The sequence below is a fragment of the Gymnogyps californianus genome, chromosome 7 (assembly GCF_018139145.2).
Source record: "Gymnogyps californianus isolate 813 chromosome 7, ASM1813914v2, whole genome shotgun sequence".
Lineage (NCBI taxonomy): Eukaryota > Metazoa > Chordata > Aves > Accipitriformes > Cathartidae > Gymnogyps > Gymnogyps californianus.
The window spans coordinates 16,816,810-16,835,161 of NC_059477.1; the positions used below are offsets into that span (position 1 = coordinate 16,816,810).

General features: G+C 41.4%; 1 protein-coding gene across 1 annotated transcript in view; it reads right to left on the reverse strand.

Moving 5' to 3' along the window:
* Positions 1–18,352, reverse strand: part of ITPRID2 (ITPR interacting domain containing 2) — a 42,041-nt gene that overhangs the window by 5,079 nt on the left and 18,610 nt on the right. Inside the window, exons 9-15 of the mRNA XM_050899790.1 lie at positions 13,488–13,579; positions 9,116–10,333; positions 6,594–6,674; positions 6,068–6,195; positions 4,860–5,010; positions 3,645–3,710; positions 2,549–2,962 (exon numbers count right to left, since the gene is read on the reverse strand). Coding sequence (XP_050755747.1) covers positions 2,549–2,962; positions 3,645–3,710; positions 4,860–5,010; positions 6,068–6,195; positions 6,594–6,674; positions 9,116–10,333; positions 13,488–13,579 — 2,150 coding nt within the window. The remainder of the gene's footprint in view (positions 1–2,548; positions 2,963–3,644; positions 3,711–4,859; positions 5,011–6,067; positions 6,196–6,593; positions 6,675–9,115; positions 10,334–13,487; positions 13,580–18,352) is intronic.

Below are 18,352 nucleotides of genomic sequence, written 5' to 3' on the forward strand. Positions count from 1 at the left end.
AATGCATCTTCACTCCACTCTGACCTGCAAAACTTCTCATGCTGAGAATCTGAGCCGATCCGAAACAGGCTGCCAATGAAGTTAAACTGAGGGACAATCTCTCTGTGTGCTCAAACATTAACGAAGTGAGTCAAGCTCAGTTATTTGCTGACTACTCATCTTTGAATAGTAGCCTCTCAGTTCAGCGTGGATTCTTTCAGCATTACAATGTCCTCAGTGCCACACAACCCAAAGAACAATCTCTGTGCAAAGAGTACACATCTTTATTTGCTATCAATTAATGAAGTTAAAGAGGAACTTTCACATAGGCTAACCTCAGAGAAAACACTGACTGAAATAACTCTGTACTTTGACTCCAGCTCCCTTTACTGTCTCTGCTGCTTTTACAGTACATTTGAATTACAGCTCTCTCCTTCCTCTCTGTTTCTCCTTTAGCAACCCTCCACCACAACACCACTCCTCTGACATGCTGGTTTTTACAGAAGGGCTGGATACAAATGCAATATCCTGGCTTCACTTCAGAATCGGCAGCAAAGCGCAAGGTGTGATAAATATCCCATGTGCAAGTCTTCTCTGAGCATTAGGCAAGGAACTCGTTTAAAAAGGCATGAAAGAAAAAAAAGGGACCAGAAAGAGAGAGAATTTGGGATGTCTGGAAGTATTTTATGACATCTCCAAAGCAAGGCCTTTCCCAAGACTCCTTCCAACTTTACTCTAGCTACTTTAGAGAAGATGGCAGCAGGAGGGTGGCAGAGGGGGAAGACATTTAAAAACTGAATGCTTGCCCCCCTGCCTCATTCATTCCTTTGCTTTCAAAGTAGAGGTGTAAAGTTGTAGCATCCCAAGCTCCACTGTAAAGATCAGTGATGGCCAGAAGGTGTTCAGCTCCTAATGCTGAGCACAGTAATGATGAGGTTGTCAGTCGGGTGGTACCTCACCACGAGCTGACTGCGGTACCCCTCCTTCCACAGGATAATGCCACTTTCCATAACTCATGGATAGGCGAAGCGCTATTCAGTATTGTTAAGCTACTTATTGAAAGCTGGCCTCCATTTCACCTCACTGCCAAACTTCATTCTCTTCTAACACCAGCAGTTCACTGACGGTTAATGCTTGTGGCTATGTCTTATTCTTTGCACTCTCAGCTCTTGTTATTTATGGAGTTACCCAAAGGTAAACAAAGTATATATCTTCATGTGCTTCCAGCTATCATATTCTATAAGAACACTCCTTAGTACTGCTCTACTGCTTCACAATCTCAGTGTGCAAGTGTGAAGTGCCTACGCATAGCAAAGCCCACAGTGAGTCAGCCAAGAAAACATCTCCACTTTGCAGAGACAGACACAGCAAAGTCTTGTGGTCAGACAATGAGTAAAAGGATACCTTATGGTCCAGTACACTCTGCCTCTTTCTGCACTGAGAGAAGAGGGGTGAAGGTGTGGCAAAAGATTCCTCTGGGATCACAGCTCCTGTTTTACCATGAGATTAGCTGCCTGCCTCTCATTTATGTTAAAGTCAAAGCTAAGGCAAAGTTGGTTCCAGTTATTCACAGCCTCAGCGCAAGCAGACCTGGATGGTACAGCAGCGTTACAGCCTGGCCTGTTGTACATTTCTGAGCACGACACCTCTCCTGGCCTTTCAAGTGGTTTATGGCAGAGCCATACAAAAGCTTCAAGGGATGAGCTAAAGGCTAAGGGTCCAATGACCCTCAGCTAAAGGCTAAGTGGTCCTTCTCCAGTGAAGGAGAGGGAATAAAACCCACAGGTTCTCAATCTCCATTTCTGTATTCACAGCAGAGAGCTTGCTCCACTTTCTCACGGGCACTGCTTTTGAGAACAAGAAGTTTCTTTTGCTTCCTTTTCCCATTTATACTACTTGCCGTAAGGCTTTCTGTCATGCCACTGAGAAGCAAAACATGCAGTTTTAGTCCTGTTATTTAACCTGGCCCACAGGAAAAATAACCAAGCACCCTTCACTTTCATTGACTGCCAATAAAACTAGTCCAACAGCATTGGTCCAACATCAGTCTTAAAGTCTGAAAAAACTTCTCATCTGACTTCAGCTTGCTTCACTTACACTCCTACAGTCCTTAGTGGTTTGGGGTAGAGGGACTGGGAAAGTATTTTTAACATTTACTATGGAGTTGTTTCAGAAACCATATTTCATCAATCAAATTAACTCCAACCTGGCAATTTAGCAAGCAAACATGACAGAGAAATTTTCACTTGGGAATCTGAAATACTGCTGCTTAACCAAGTAGTAAAGATGGCAAATTCTTTCTCACCTAGACTTATAGTAGCAACTAGCTATTAATTTACATGCTAACCACTATCACTGAAAAAACGTCTGCTGCTTTGCACAAGAATACAACTGTGGCTTGAACATCTAGTGACAAGCTCTGAGCCTTCAGAAAGAGTACAGTAACAGTATGGAGCCTTGGCTTGAGAGGGAAGAGAAAACCCCAGTGGCCAAGAGTTACAGATAGCCTGTCTTTAGGTTTCAGTAAACACTGTTCAAACACCCTAGATCTCAGCGCCTCCCTCCTCACCTCCCGTATGACTTGCTGCAGCTCCTCCTGCTCCACAGTTTTGTGGATTTCATCAACCGAAGGCACGAGAGGGACTTTTTCAAGTTTGTGCTCCACCTCTGGCTTGGAGTCCGCAAGCTCCTCGGAGCTTTCCACCTGCTGTCCAGTGCCTGCTCTCACCGGGGGAGTTGGTGTTAAGGCAACAGAGGCTCGGTATAACTTCTTGCTTTGACTCTTAGACTTTCCTGTTAGTTCAGAGTATCCAACACCAGCTTTTCTACCTGCATGACCGGAGCACACTGAAGAGGAATCAGAGTTTCCATGGGAGAATACGGACTCTGTACCCTCTGCTGGGAGAGTTTCCAGTCCAAGATCTCCCAGTCCTAAACCCAGTTCAGACTTCAGAAATGACTGCTCTCGAATAAGTTCGGAGACCTACGGATCCAGAAAAGAAACAGTCCTGAATAAGCATATTAAAAAGTCACATACAGACACAACTATGCTTTCTTGTTATTTATTCCATCGCTTACTCATTCCCTCCATGTAACAAATACAGCTATAAAATAAATATATGCTTTGCCTTTATGACTGCAACAAAGAGGATCATAAAAAAGAATGGGCTTTTTTGAAAGCCAACATAAATACGAATTGTGGCAGTTCCCCAAGCCACTGACTTTTGCAATACGGATGCATTCTGCCAGAGCCATTGATAGACACACACGTAAAGGCTTGATTTTGTTTTTCTTTGCTAAAACAATTCAAGTTTCTTCTTTCCTTTCTGCAGTCTTTGAAGTACTTGTTTTCAGTAGCATAAAATGCACAGAAAAATAAGAAATAATTTTCCCTAGAAAACTCACCATGTAGTCATTGTATCAACTAAATGCAAACAACATCTCAGTTCTACATATTCCTCTTAAAAACAAACAAGACTTCACAGCTACTTACACCTATGGTTAACTTTGCTTACGGGAAAATGCAGCTGTTCTCAACAGAACTTCTCAAGTGAATAAAGTATTTCCAAGATGATGTGTCAAATGAATCTCCTGCAACCTTTTTTAAGAAATCCCTTCCTGGTTCTTTTTCTTAGTAAAACATACAGCACACAACAATTACTTACTGGTTCAATGACATTCAATGGAGAAGGGCATGATAGATTATCAGCACTTCTGCTTCCATACATACCCTGAAAAATTAAGTCAAGTTAATGCATTGAGGATTTTTTTAGAGCTGTCAGAAGCTAGTATATAAACATGCCGTGTCTCAGACAACTTTCTGTAAAAGCAGAAACTTGGAAACAGGAAGCAAAGCTGGTTGGAGAAAGTTTATTTCAGTCATTTTTAAAGCTGGCCCTCTTCTATAAAAGGATTTACAAATAAGAAGATATTTATATGGTTCAAAGAATGCAAGTTTGGCTTGGGATCACAGTAATACCATATTTTCCTGTTCTTGGGTTTCAATTTTTTTCCCATGACAAAATACTGAAGAGGAAGATATGGCCTGTGCCTGTGCTGCTTCTACAGAAGAGGATTGGCTGAGAAAGAGGAATGAAACCCAGGAAGAACATATGATACTTTTCATCTGTGCTTCTTTTGTTTGGCTGATGACAGAATTGCAGCAGAAAAAAGAGGAACAGTCTTCCACTGAGTGAAAAAGAAGAGAAAGTATATCACCATGCCACCAATAAACATACGCAAGTGTCTCTTTTATCCCTCCTCTTTTGCTTCTGGGGAGAGTTTGTGGGAGCACAGCTTCTCCCACTGTTCGGTGGGGAGCCACATGTTCATCTGAAGGAGCTACAAAAGGCAATGGAGGAAAAAACTGAAGATGACAACTAGATTTTCCTGGTTTTTTGTTCCATGGATTGGCAAAGCTAGGGGGGAAGCACACCCCATTTCTTGGGAGAGAAACACTGTGCATTTCTCATCTCTCTGCCCTCATTTCACAAGTAAGAAAATCAGTGTAGGGAAACTCCAGAAAGACCATCACCATCCCCCAAGGATTTTAGACTTGAGCACTATCTACCAAAACTGTGAGATTTCAGCGTCATGACGAGGAAAAAGAAGAAAGCACTGGCAGAAGAGGTCTGAAATCTCAGACCTAAAACCCCAGAAGATATGTATTGATATGTATTAACACCAAGAAAGTCCCTCTATTCACACACCTTTTCTCCAAGACGAAACACTGACTGAAAATAATAAAATACGACCCCTGGTAATACACACGGCATCATTAGATTCCCCAGATATCATCCCACTGTAAAAGTTTTAACAGTTATGAGTTATTAACATTACACTGAGAAAACATATAATGTTGTTGCAAAAGTAATACTTACTACGTGTGTCTGAGGTCTGTAAGGTGAAGTCATGTGCAGGCTTCTCAGCTGGTCTTCCAAAGCAAGTAGACGTTCTTCTAACTGCATTTCTAACTCCTGCAGCTCCATGCGGACAGACTTTCTCAAGCTCTGTAGCTGATCAGCTTCGTATCTATACCAAGTCCATCACAAAAAGAACAAGGGCATTTACTGCACTCAGCTGCACACCACAAAGAGGGAACTGAGCAGGACAGTCCCATGAGTAAAGGACTTCATACAAGGGAATTCAAAGTGGAACACAGAAAATTCCTCTTTAATGGAAAAATTAGCTGAATGCCTAGATGGAACAAAAGTCTTTCTCCATTTATAGAAAATATATATCACTTCATGGAGAAAACTAAACAACATAGTGTATCACAGAACATTCTCCAAAAATTTTAGCTTTAAATGCTTAAATATATGCAAGCAGAAGAAATTGGCATTTATACATATATCTAATCAAATCCAGTTCAAAACCAGTAACAACAAAAATCACAGAGCAACGCAGTAATTGCATATTACTTCTCCTGCATGGTTCTAGACTCCCAAGCAGTCGCAGCTACATTTTGGCCAGGACGTCATTGTCTAAGAAGGCCAACAATTTCAAACATGTTTACTTTTAAAGTGATTAGTCACAAGCTGATTCAACTAAGGTAAATATATAAGCAGTTTTGAAAATTGTTCCAGATCAGCTGCTGCTGCAACTCATAGTGAGCACAAACACACAGAGCCAGAATATGTATGCCATCTGTAGCCTGCCGAGTGGCCACTGTAAATTGGAAAAGCATCTGAATGCTACAATGTTCATTCTTTATTTACGTCTACAAAGATGGGGGGGAGGAAACCATCTAAGCTGAAAATCTTTAAGGCTTTTTTGCCCCCAGTATCCTATGCTCAAGTATCCTATGATAAGTCCTTAAAATCTACAGCTGTAAAATCACTTTGGAGAAAGGATAAAGGAAAAAAATCATGAATTAATGAGAAATAGGGACTAGAAGAAAAAAAGAGGAAAAAACTCTACAATGAAGAAGTATAAAGAAGAGAGTAAACAAATTTTTGGCAAAAACTCAGCTCCAGCTCTGTTCAAATTGAAAGTAATAGATTTCTTGCTCTGATTTCAGGGGCAACAACACATTTCCTGAAATGCCAGAGTATTTTCTCTTTTTTTTTTTTTTAAAAGATCATTTTACCTTTCCTCTTCTGTCATGTGCTGATAAACTGTTGTCTGTTGACGTAACATAGTCAATTCCAAATCCATCATTTGGGTTCTGAATAAGTTTAGATTTCGCCTTACCACTTGCAGCTCCTGGAAAGTATTCTGGGAGGGGCACAGTGGGGAAAAAAGATGATAATGCACTACATGGAAAAATTGAATTAAAGTAAGTCTGGATCCTATAACCACACTTGCCCAGATGTGCCCTTTGAGTCAAGCAGAACCTCAGCAACTTCAGTATACTACAGAGGCTGTGCGTTGTGAACTCACAATAATTCAAAAAACCAACATTTTTAGATATATCATACAAGCAAACACATGAAAGGATTTCCATGTATTTAGATTACTTTCTTTTTAACATTATTTGCAGGATGGAGTCATCTGTTATCTCTTGAGAGCAAAGATGGGGAACTGCCCAAAGTTAGCACAATCTGTGGCACATTTAGGATGTTTCTTTTTATTTTATTTTGACTAAGTACCACTACGTGAACAGGGTCACTTACTTCGTAGAGAGGTAGAATGGATGATCTCTGAGTAGTGTAACCGGTGGCAGCTGAAAGATCCTGACCCCTCATCACCGGGTACTAGGGAAGAAACAAACGATTTGAAATGGGAAAGTCAGCAATCTCCTTTATGAACTCATCTTCTCAAATGCGCAGATACTCCGACAGCAGCCACTGTTAAAACACAACCCTTCTGGCACTGCGATTTCTGCTACCTATGCAAATATTGTATCAGGAAAAGGAAACCTTACAAAATGGCAGCACCAGCTCTTAACTGAATAACGTGCACCAAAGCTCTGTAAGGCAAATGTGCTGCAGGTGAAAAACCAACTTGATCCTGTCTGACACAGTAAGTAGGAATAAAAGCTAAGTTTTATCTGCACCAGGCATTTTATGCCTGAAAACTCAGTAGTCTCAATTGTCTTAGCTAATGATAAAAAGAACAACTCCAAAACCAGAACTGAGCAAATTAAACTGTGTCCCAGTTTCAAATCATGATTAGTCACATTCATTGTGGGGTTTTGCTCAGTTCTTAAGGGGTTTTTTTTGTCGATTTTCGTTTTTAATCTCACTGCATTGCCTACATCCAAAGACCCCTGCGTGCTAATGATCTCTCATGAAAACAAGATTGTTGAAGAATTTCTATTTGCATGTTGCATCAACATATGGAGCAACCAGATAAAATTCAGGGGCTGTTACATGTAGAGACATGGCACAACAAAGAACAGTGGAAACAGGAAAAACATTTACCTTTTCAAACTTGAAAAAGACAGCTTGTCCAATATAATTTTGAAAGAATTCAAAGGACTATTGACACGCCATGGAAAATTTGAAGCATGTCCATTCATCCAGAGGAGTTTTGCTCAAACATGATCACATCAAGAGGATGTTTTTTTTTTCCTCTCCCAGTTTTCTCTGTTCCCTGTTCTATCAGGAATTTATCTACTCCTCTCTATTCCTCCCTAAAATCAGAATTATATATTTGAAACATCTCAACTTTTTCTTTAGCTGCTGAGTATGCTGTGTGCCAAACTCGATCTTGGCTGTAGGAAAAAGCAGCACCAGGGAATACATTTTCATACAAAGCTCTGCAATGAGAAGGACCAAGCCCCCAAAATGGAACTAGTCTAGACAAAATATGCTGGAAGCAGAAAAAATAGGCTAGGAGATGTTATTATCCCCTCCGATACTAATTTGTTTTTTAATTGAACCAGCTTGAGCATGAGTTCTGGACATAATACAGAGGTTTCTTCTTCAGTCGGTTTAGTTAGCATGGTATATTCGGTAAAAGTAGTGCAGCACGCTGTAACCTTACACAAATCAAGGCTGCAATTGGTACACACGAGGGAATTTTACAAAGAAGGTTAAATTCTGCAAATGCTTACTCCCAGGCACACCGTTCACCACCTTGAGCAATGGCTGACTTAAAACACAGCGGACCGCAGCTTTCCATTGCAGAGCTGGTCACGGTACCAAAGCTCGCTCTGAGAAGCAGGGCCAGCTGATATAACCAAAGTCAGGCTGGACTAGCCTCTAACTTTTGACAAGTGGCAAAATAAATAAAGTAACAGCGGTCTAAAAAGGCCCACTACAGCCTACCACCTGCAATATGGTGTAGGCAGGCGCACGTTTGTTCTTGGGTAAAACCCACAGCAATTTTTGAAGCTCTACAACCGATTAGTCTTCATGTATTCATATATAAACAAGCAGAGTCTGCAACTGCTCTGCCCACGTAGCCTGCTGCAGCAGCTTGCAGACTCCTAAACTGGATCACCACCTAAGAGAACAGCAGTACAGGGATGGCAGAGGAGGGACAGCTGGCAATCAGGAGGGAAAGAGCAGAAGGTGTGGCAGAAACCGGTAAAAAAAATATGCTTGCATTTTAAAGCACTTCTTCTCTGAGTGATGAGATGGACAAAATTTCACATGCTCTGACAAAACTGATTCTTAATAAACGACTGATGACGTCAGGAACATGTTGACTAGCTCCAGAGTTGAAAGTGCAAAAGACTGGCATGAAACAGCTCAGAAACATATAGGGATCAATCATCACTGACATCATTAGTGAAGCCATGTGACTTGCAATGAAAAAAATATATTTTTATCAGTTGGATGGGAAGTATGTCAAAGAGAAGAAGAGAGAGGTCAAAGGACTGTCAATATGTATTTTTAAATCTAAAGCAAATTACTATTATCTTAAAATAATAGCTGATAAAGAGTACACCGTTCCTCCCTCTCACCCAAGAATATCCATACAAGTATTAAAAAAAAAAAAAAAAAATCAATCTGGGTCAATTGCAACAAGAAAAAATTAAATGCAAAAATAGTGGAGCACTGGAGAGATGATCATTTGCCACTTTAAACAGAAGCTCCTAAAACAGGAGCAAATCAAACTTGCACAAAATGTCATTTTTTCCTGATCTGTTGCACTACACAAAGGAACATGCAGGTGAACATCTTGGTTTTGTAAGGATAAAATAAGAAGCCCCTTTGCCCAGGGGCAAAATTTGTCTTCCTCTTACCTGTGAGAGGTTCTGCAGAGAGTTTCTGATGTCGTGTAGGACCCTGCGCAGCTGCATCTCCACAGTGGAGGGCGGGTTGATGGCATGAGGTCGATGAGGAAATCCAGCATGCCTTGGAGAGAAGGGACAGCTGAAGGGGGAAAGCAAGGCACTGAAGGAAGAGCCAGAGATGCTTGGGACGCTGTGGGTGCTCAGCGTCCTCACATGCTCGCAGAGCGGTCTGTCCTGCCACTCAGCAGGGAGGGAGTGGAGGGAGCACGTCGACTGGGACATGTGTGGCGGCGTGTGCAGCGGGCAGCTCTGTACCCTGGTGGGACTGGGCTCCTCGGACAGCCTATTGGGCCCAGTCTGGGGCACTTCTTTTTTGGAGGACGAAGGCGCAATGAACAGCGTGGATTTGCACACCGGCTGGCTGGCGGCTGCCTCACCCTCACTTTTGTCATTCTCAGATGTCGCTTTCTCATCTTCCTCCACATGTGTGTACTTGTAGGTGAAAGAAGGAGGACTGCACAGAGTCTCTTTTCCTGGAGTTAACTGGACATTCACAGAGGACACCACTTTCACTGGATTCAGCAATGCAGTTGGGAGAGACTGAGACCGCCTTAGGGGATAGCCTGATTCAGCAAACCAGAGTCTCTGCTTCCTCAGCAGATCTTTTGACTTAAGCAGAGTGCGTCCAGCCCTGGAATCAGATGTGCTGATAATCCTCATCTCGGCTCTTTGCAAGGCCACGTGAACCCTGTCCACAGACGATGGGGAGGAGCCGCCACCTTCCAGAGACTCCATCGACTTGAGGATATGGTGCGTGTGGTACTGAGGAAACTCAAACACACTGCCTTTCTCCAGCAGGTCCAATTCTTTTCGCTCACTGGAAATGTCTTCCTCTTTAGAGCTGACCTCTCCTTGAACTGTCTCTGATACATCAGATGACTTGCTTTCTCCTCCTTGATTTTGTTCAGTTTCATAGTCAATAATTTTTCTATCTTCGTTCCTTCTGTTCTCAGAAGGTGCCCCTACCTTTCGTCTCTCTACTTGAGAGATAATATCCTCTTCATCATCGTCATCATCATCCTCATCATCTTCCTCCTCCTCAAACTTATTGAAACAGGGTAGTTCCTTGGCTATCAGTGTCTTCTGTTCCTCACTATGCGACGTCACGGTTGTCTCACTGTCACAGCTGTCAGCACTGCTTCCCATGCCCTGCAAAGACTCCTGAACCTAAGAAAGATACGAGCCAGCAAAGGAGTGAACACACTGGAGACCTGCCTTCTCAGGGGTCAGGCTAAGAGTCCAAGTCCATATTCATCGGGCATTGTGGTGAGGAGCAGAAAGAACAATGCAGTTAGTGTGCAAGAAAAACAGTGAAGGAGAACAAAGAAACCATAGTATCAGATAGGTTAGAAGCATATTGAAGTATGGTGCCAAAAGGAGATGTTTTTAAAAAAAAAAAAAAAGAGCAAACCATTCACACATTTCTTTGATTTGACAATAAACTCTTTATTTCCAGAAGAATAGAAGTGGCAGCAGAGTAAAAGAGTAAAAGAGTAAAAGAGTAAAAAGAGTAAAATGCTAGTATTTTAGGTAGTGATGACAAAGGAATAGCAGGGTGGCAGTACATGGCATCTCCCATATATAAAGGTTCACAGTCAGTGCCGAAACGAAGGGTGGTATTAGGGAATGCATACAGAGAAGTGAACAGAACTGCACACCGTAGTGAAACTAGTGTCACAGGACAACACTAAGAATGAGAAAACCAGTCTGCCCATATACTCAGCCTGTTTTAAGTCACAGAATTGTTTGAGGCTGAGAATCTCACATTAGGCTTCAAATATCTATTGAAGACTGCATCCAGTACTAGTACGCCCATCCTTCCTTTCTCCTAATACTACTTCACCTTTTCATTCTAAATCACAGTTTAAAACAGAGCACATGTATGAGGGAGCTGCTAATTTAATAGGTAACAAATGGCAGGAAAAGCATCTACGAGAAAGGAAAAAAAAAAAAAAGAGATCTATGGATTGCAAAGCATATTCCTTAGGCTGGCCTGATTGACTTGTATATTTACAAGCGGACAAGACATTTTCATAAGAATATGTGGTATAAAGTACAGTCTTGGAAGTTTACCATGGTTGACGCATGAACCAGAAATTTAGAGAAGCTTTTCCCATCTCTAATTTCTGCAGCTCTCACTGCCATTAGGATATTAACTATTAGTTCCTTCTAGAGAGATTACTTATGGTGTATGTCAGGCAATACTTCCTTCTCCAACCATCTAGAAGAAGATTTCAGTCATGAAGGTCATCTTTTTAAATACATACTTAACACTGCACTCACTGGCACAGTCACAAATTAGTATGAAAGACTGTGCAGGTTCAGATACTGTTGAAGTCAAAGGTATTAAAAGAACAAAAGATTGTAATGTCTAGGTGAAATTAGGTGTGCTACATGTGTGCATATTTCTGTCTCTAATCCTCCATCACATTGTTCACCTACAAGTCAGGCAAGCAAAACTTCAAGAACTTGGATGGAGAATTCTTCTAGCTTCTTTGGTAACATGAAACTCCCCTGCAGAATATCCCATCTCAATGCCAAAATTTCCCTTAGAAATCTTTATTTTGGATATCAGGGACGAAAGGCAATACGGTTCCAGTTTTTGAGCTTTCTCCTGAGTTTCAGAGGAATGCTATGGCTGCTGGAGTCAATTATTTAACAGTAGATGGCACTAACTTACCATACTTTTAAGAAACAATATACACCCCTCTGTATCCCGTTCATCTTTTCACAGGTTCTCTTCACTAGCTGCCAAGTTCTCATTTCCCCTAGTCTCATCATTCACCTGTATTTTCTGAATTCAGCTCAGCACTTGGTCTGAATAAAGCAGTGAAGGTGGCAGAAGAGAGCCTAGCAACTCCATGGCACAAACCTTGTGCAGTCTCAATACATCTTTTCAAAACAGCAGAATAGAAAGCAGAAAAATATCATCCCTTTACAGCCAACACGAATAAATTCCACCAGTCTTCCAGTGAAGGGGCACTTAGTTGCAACATGCTTTTAATGGACTCTTAATCAGGTTGCAACCAATATAAAGATCAGGAGTGAGCAACTCTAATCTGAGTCACCTTCTAACATGCCTGTCAACTTCAGTGCAGTCCCAGTTTAGCAGAGAGCAGAACCAGTATCTCGGACTATTATGCTCATTACAGAGACTCAGGCTCATTATTTCCTTTATTCACTCTCTTGCTCTTGGAAAGTGTAAGCTGATGTTTAAGGGAGACACAAAGACTAGCACTGTCTTGGCTTTCATTTTGGTACTCAGTTGAAAAACTACTAAACTGGAAAGCACAGAATACCAGTACCAAAACGGAAAAGGAACGTTGATGGATGGGGAGGGTGGGAATCTCTTCCTAGTAATGCCAAACAGCTTTTAAAATGTTTGGTGTGCCACAAGGGAAAAAACATACAGCAGCATAAAAAAAAAAGTTCAGCAGCTGCAAGCCATAGAAATGAAATTACTGGTGATACCCAGAATCCCATCTTTGTATTCCTCCGCACTGTGGTTGAGGTCCCAGACAGCTAACCGATGGCCTTGAGGCCAGGATCCAACTCAAGACTTTTCTCTAGCTGATTGACAGGCCAACCAAATCATGGTTATTACTGTGCAAATGTTTTAGGAGAGGCAAGAGAACACCTCTCTTAAATATCAGGTACAACGCTGAGCAAATGTGTGTATTGGGCAGACACCTAAACACCATGCTGGAACAAAAGCCTCCTCTAAGACATGTGGTCTCTGATCAGTATCACGGCAAGTTCTGGAACCGAGATCAAAGAAATTGGAACAAGAAAGAGCGTGAGAGCTCAAGATCAACTAAACATTAGTATACCTTCACAGTAAACTTAGTATGAAATGGTTTTCACTTTCTGTCAGATGCTAATTAAAAAAAAAACAGAAAAACATGCAAAAAAAAAAAGAGTGGGAAGGCAAAAATGATACAAGAAATGAAACGATCAGCAAAAAAGCTATAATCTTTCATAACCTTAATCTCTACCCACTGCAGTCATGAGAGGAATGGATTACGATTCTGAAGCCTCAGTCAGTGAGAAAAGATACACCAGAAAAAGCAAACAGGACATACTGAATTTAGAGCTTAACCCAGGCCCAAGTATACGCAGATTATCCTACCAGAAAGGCTTTCAAATTTTAACACAGTTCTGTAAGGGACTCGGCAGGTCCAGCTCTGAAAATGAGAAGTTTTATAGGATCTAGACTGATGGTCACAATAGCAGTCAAACATCAACATCTCTCCTGCCCTCCCCAGGTCCCTGCTGTCCCATAATAATCTGTAATATTTCAACCACAATATGGGAACCTTACCTGAAGCTGATTAAATGGAGAACAATCTGTGGAGGAATCCTCTGCGAAGCCACTGCTGTCAGAGTGCTGACTTGCAGTCCGTAACAGCTGATCTGTTTAAAACAAGCAAAACCCAACCGTAGTTACTTTACAAATCACAGCCTTTCAAGCCCAATCAAATTCAATACACGCTTTCCTTTTACATCAAAGTAGCATTAAGTGGATAACACAATTCCTTTTCAAGCCCCACTTTGAACAATACAGAGAAACAGCTTGTTTGTTTCAAGCAAAACCTCTTCTCATGCAAAGCCCTACTTGTGAAACTTCAAACAGTGGTGGAAGAGGAACCACCTTTTACATTTTTCTTTCCTGTACTGTGGAAAAAACCCCACTCTGCAGATGTTGCCACTGCTGCAGTTTTCCTTCCACAAAACTGAATCACTGGTTAATTCACATGCATGCAGTGGAACAGTTGCTTTTGTATTGACACGTACAGATTCGCCACCCCTCCTGATCATGGAGATAAAGGAGATCACTCACCTCCTGCCAGCCTACACCACCCCATACACCCAGAGGAACAGCATCACATGAGCAGAGAGGGTGATGCACAGGACTTGGGAGAACTGCTAGAGATGGTCCTCCACTGGTTTAGCGGACAAATACGAAATACCTCTGACACATCAACGGGCAATCTGCCAAAGCACATTCCTAGCACTCATTTTATACATGAAAGATAAGATCCTCCTGCTTGTTCCTTTCTACTTACATTAGGTAAGTGTTAAAATAGCCTAAAGAGACTCTAAAATCCTCAGTGCTACCCAAAAGTGGTTTCCTCTGGTGCAAGCACTACAGCCACAAAGCTGCTTTTCAGGGAGATCTCAGTAGCTCTGCAGTACAGTATTGCATGTATATTGTTCCCTGCTAGACACAGGAGGCACTCACCAGGTATGGGGTTTACCTTACAGCACCATAAACACTTTGCTTTGCCAGATGGCAGCCTGGGCAACAACCGTATCTCACCTCTAGTTCTCAGCAGAAGTGTAAAAGCTTGGAGATGGGATGAGACCACAGCGGCCTGTAGCCCCCAGGCCCCTGCCTCCTCCTCCTCCTCACCCTGGGGCAAGAGCTCACTGATGTCTTCTCAGAGGCTCAATGCAGAATTTTGCCCCACATTCCTTCAACCACTTAACTGTCATCATATAATTAATCCCAGTTCACAGCTCAATGCATTGGAATGCATTATGAAAACTGTTTTGAAACTGTTGGATATTCAGAACTAATTTTTTTTAGTATTAATTTTGATGAACATTTCACTAACGCAGAAATAAAAGCCTGCACAGGCCCAGAAGCTTGTGAACACCAGGAGAGGCAAACTGCCCATTAAACCTCTGTATCAGCGATTTCACACAGCTTTTAGGGAGTGCCTTTCAAATTGTGCTGCTATTCTGTTATCATGGTAGCCACAATATCCTGCGATGATAAACAACTTTTCTACCTCAAGACAGACATCCCCACCCAGCTCCCAGTAAAGATAATGGAAATTACTTCCCTGAGAACTGGACTAGCTCTTATTAACTGCCTGATACAATTAATATGGCTGAAAGAGCATGCCATGAACAGGTTGCCACAACAGCTGAGGCTGGTGGGAAGCTGCCACCTCCTCCAATGTGAATAGTCACCTACTTTGGCCTTCTCTCAGCTTCTTTTCCTATTTGGTGAATTTTAATTTAAAAGGAAAAAGCACTACTGGTGAAAGCCTTAGCCACAGGGGAGAGATTCCAAGTAGTTCAGATAAAGCAATTCACCAGTGCATGTGCTGGCATTTGGTTTCATGTGCGTGAAGTTTATTACTGCTCAAGAAAAATACTGACCTGCCCTTCTATTTCCTTCTCAGTCAATATTTCCTTTTCAGCTATTAAAAAAAAAATACATACATATATATATATGTATATATGTCTCCTCAAATCAATTCTTGGTCTCCTCGGAGACACAGTACTAAAGTAAAAATCAGTTTTTTAGATCATTTTCTATAGCATTTGTTATTTACGCACATGCTTTGACAGCCTTATACGACAGAGTCATGACAGACATACTTGACAGAGTCAAGTGGTCAGTCTAGAACAGAGGCTGCCTCGTCGTCTTTATCCATGGCAAGAGGCTAGCACAGCATGAACAGATTCAAACTGCCTTGGTTCCACCTAAGGAGACATCCCCTTAATACAGTCATCCCTTGCTTTCTGTGCTGCAGAGCTGCTAGGATTTTTTTAAGAACATTTTAAAGCAAATCAGAGAAGACATTTTTTGTAAGTATGAGTAGTCGTCTTCTACCATACCTTACCCTTGTCTCTTGCAAGTTCTCAGAGTTCTCCACTATGCCACTATCATGTAAATGCAGTAAAAACTTTTAAAGAACAGGAATCCCTACTACTTCAGTAGTGAAATGACAAAGTTTGGCTCTGTAAAGACCGGAAATACCAACTAGTACATTGGGATATACTGATACATAATGGTATCCACCCTCCTTGTCAACTACTGATCCAGACATTCAACCTGCTCTATGGCACCTGGATGTTTCTCAGATTCAAGCAGACAAGAGGAAAGCATGAAAACATTTTTTAAAAAAGCTAAAGAGTTACATTCAGAGCTTGATTAAAATGCCTCCTGGCAATGGAGAGTCTTAAGAGAAGGAGGTTGTGATGAGGTATGGCTCCCCTCGCTTCACCTTGAATGCAGAAAACTCAGCACCAAAGGCTGGGCTGTAGGGGCTAACTGGGGATCATCCCTTGCCTTGTGTACCGCCACTAAGGCAACTGTACCTTCCGCAAAAAGGTCACCACACGATGCCAGCCCTGCAGCCCAAAGCTACTATCAACACTACGTAGAGGAAATCTTCTGAACTAGCGGGAGAAGGGCAGAGGCAGCGTAATAACGAAAGTGTGGGAAAAGGAACCAGCCAAGATGAACAAAACCAGAAGCAACAATCAAGCTCATGTCCCAGTTAAACAAAGCGCAAATGAAAATGCCCCTTGGATTATTGTTTTAAGCTGTATAAAAAAATAAAAATATATTTAGGCACTGAATACATACCAGAGAAATGTGGATATTCAGAAATATATCAAATAAGCTGACAAAGTTCTAAACAAGAACAGATGATGAAGAAACAAGTCCGCGGTTTACAAAACATGAGAGCACAGATTTATCAGCGAATCACTATCAAATAATGGAATAATTCATCTATTGTAAAATAATATTCAGCTACCTATGGACTGCCAGTCTCACCAAGCCAAACAGTCCCATCAGATACTTGTCTTACACTTTCTGCATCACTCGACTGCTCACACAGAAGAGAAGGAGAAATACATGGAAACTGCCCGTGCAGCTTTAGTAACACCTATGTTTTTTGTACCTGCAGTATTGGCAAAGCTCTAACGCACTTTGTATTTCACAAGATTATTAATAAATTGACATTCCCAATTTAACTATAACGTATTCCATTACGGGATTAAGTATCTGCTGCCCCTTTTTCCCATATTGATCGCACCCTGCACCCCAGCACTGCCAAAACCAGCCCAGTAGGGAGTCCTGCTGCAGAAACTCTTCAGAGTCCCTGGGGATTTCCTAGCTTCTGGACAGATAAGCACAGACTCCCACAAATACTAAATCTGTTCCAAATGTTTCTTCTCACTCCCCCATCTCCAATCTCCTGTGGAGCTGCACCCACAGAGAGCTATAAATACAATAATATATTAAGGACAGGAAGTGCTGATGATGTGCTTTCTTCACTTTCAAGAACTAAATTTTCAAAATTAATCGCTGCTTTTGACTGTCAATGTCAGATGCCTTAAAAGAAACAGGTTTGTGGCTATTCAAAATTTCACAGAGCCACTGATGTCAGCAACTAGACACTCACAAATTACAATCCCTCGAGAATACTTTGTTCTCTATGCATTGTACCTACATTTGCCTTGTTTGTTGGGCATTTTTGGAATGGAAGGTGCTGCTGTATAAATATGTCAGGAAGAGTTTTGTTTTCCAACTAACAAACCTTCCTTCCAGATAACTTCGCAATAAGTTTTTTTTATAGTGGACATTTAGCAGCACTGTATGTTTACAGTGCAGAGCAACTGAAGCTTTTCATTCTTCTCTGCTGTGTTCCTAAAAAAACCTACATGCACAAAAATACATCTACATTTGAGGTTTGCAACAACAAAGAACAGAATGCCAGTTTTGGGCATAATGGATAAACTAGTTCAGTTCAGTACCATTTGGAAGACATAACCTAAAAAGTACATCAAGCTAGTCAATACGATACAGAATTCTTTGTATCCCCTATGAAGTGTTTAACAAAGACAGTACTATAGCAAAGCAATCATTTGCAAGCCACTTTGAAAATCTAAGCTTACCACTTATAAACAAAGCTAATCTGAAATGAGAAACATGCTTTCATGGGGAGTGTAAGCAGCAGTAGATTCAGTGTTGTTCAAGCATATCTTAAGTCTCCAGACCACTTCAGTAGGAAAGAGAATCTCTTTTTTTTTTTTTTAATTCAAATACTTCACATCTAATTATAGGCCCTCTTAAAATGCCTTACAAACTGTTGTAAATGTGTAGACTTAAAATGACACTGCAAGGTTTATAATAGTCTGTACCGACAGCACTAACCCTGCTAATTGACACAGAAGTACCCCTACGTGAAAAAAAAAAAAGTACAGATGTATTCCTTCAGGGGGAGCATTCACCTGGAATATTTTTTTTGTTTATGGGTGCTTATGTACAGGAGAGCCAACATCACTGAAAGAGGCAGGTATGTATGAGGATCATCAACTGAAATCACATTGCAACAGAAGACCGATGCTTGAATTTCATGCTGATCCCACCTCAAGAGA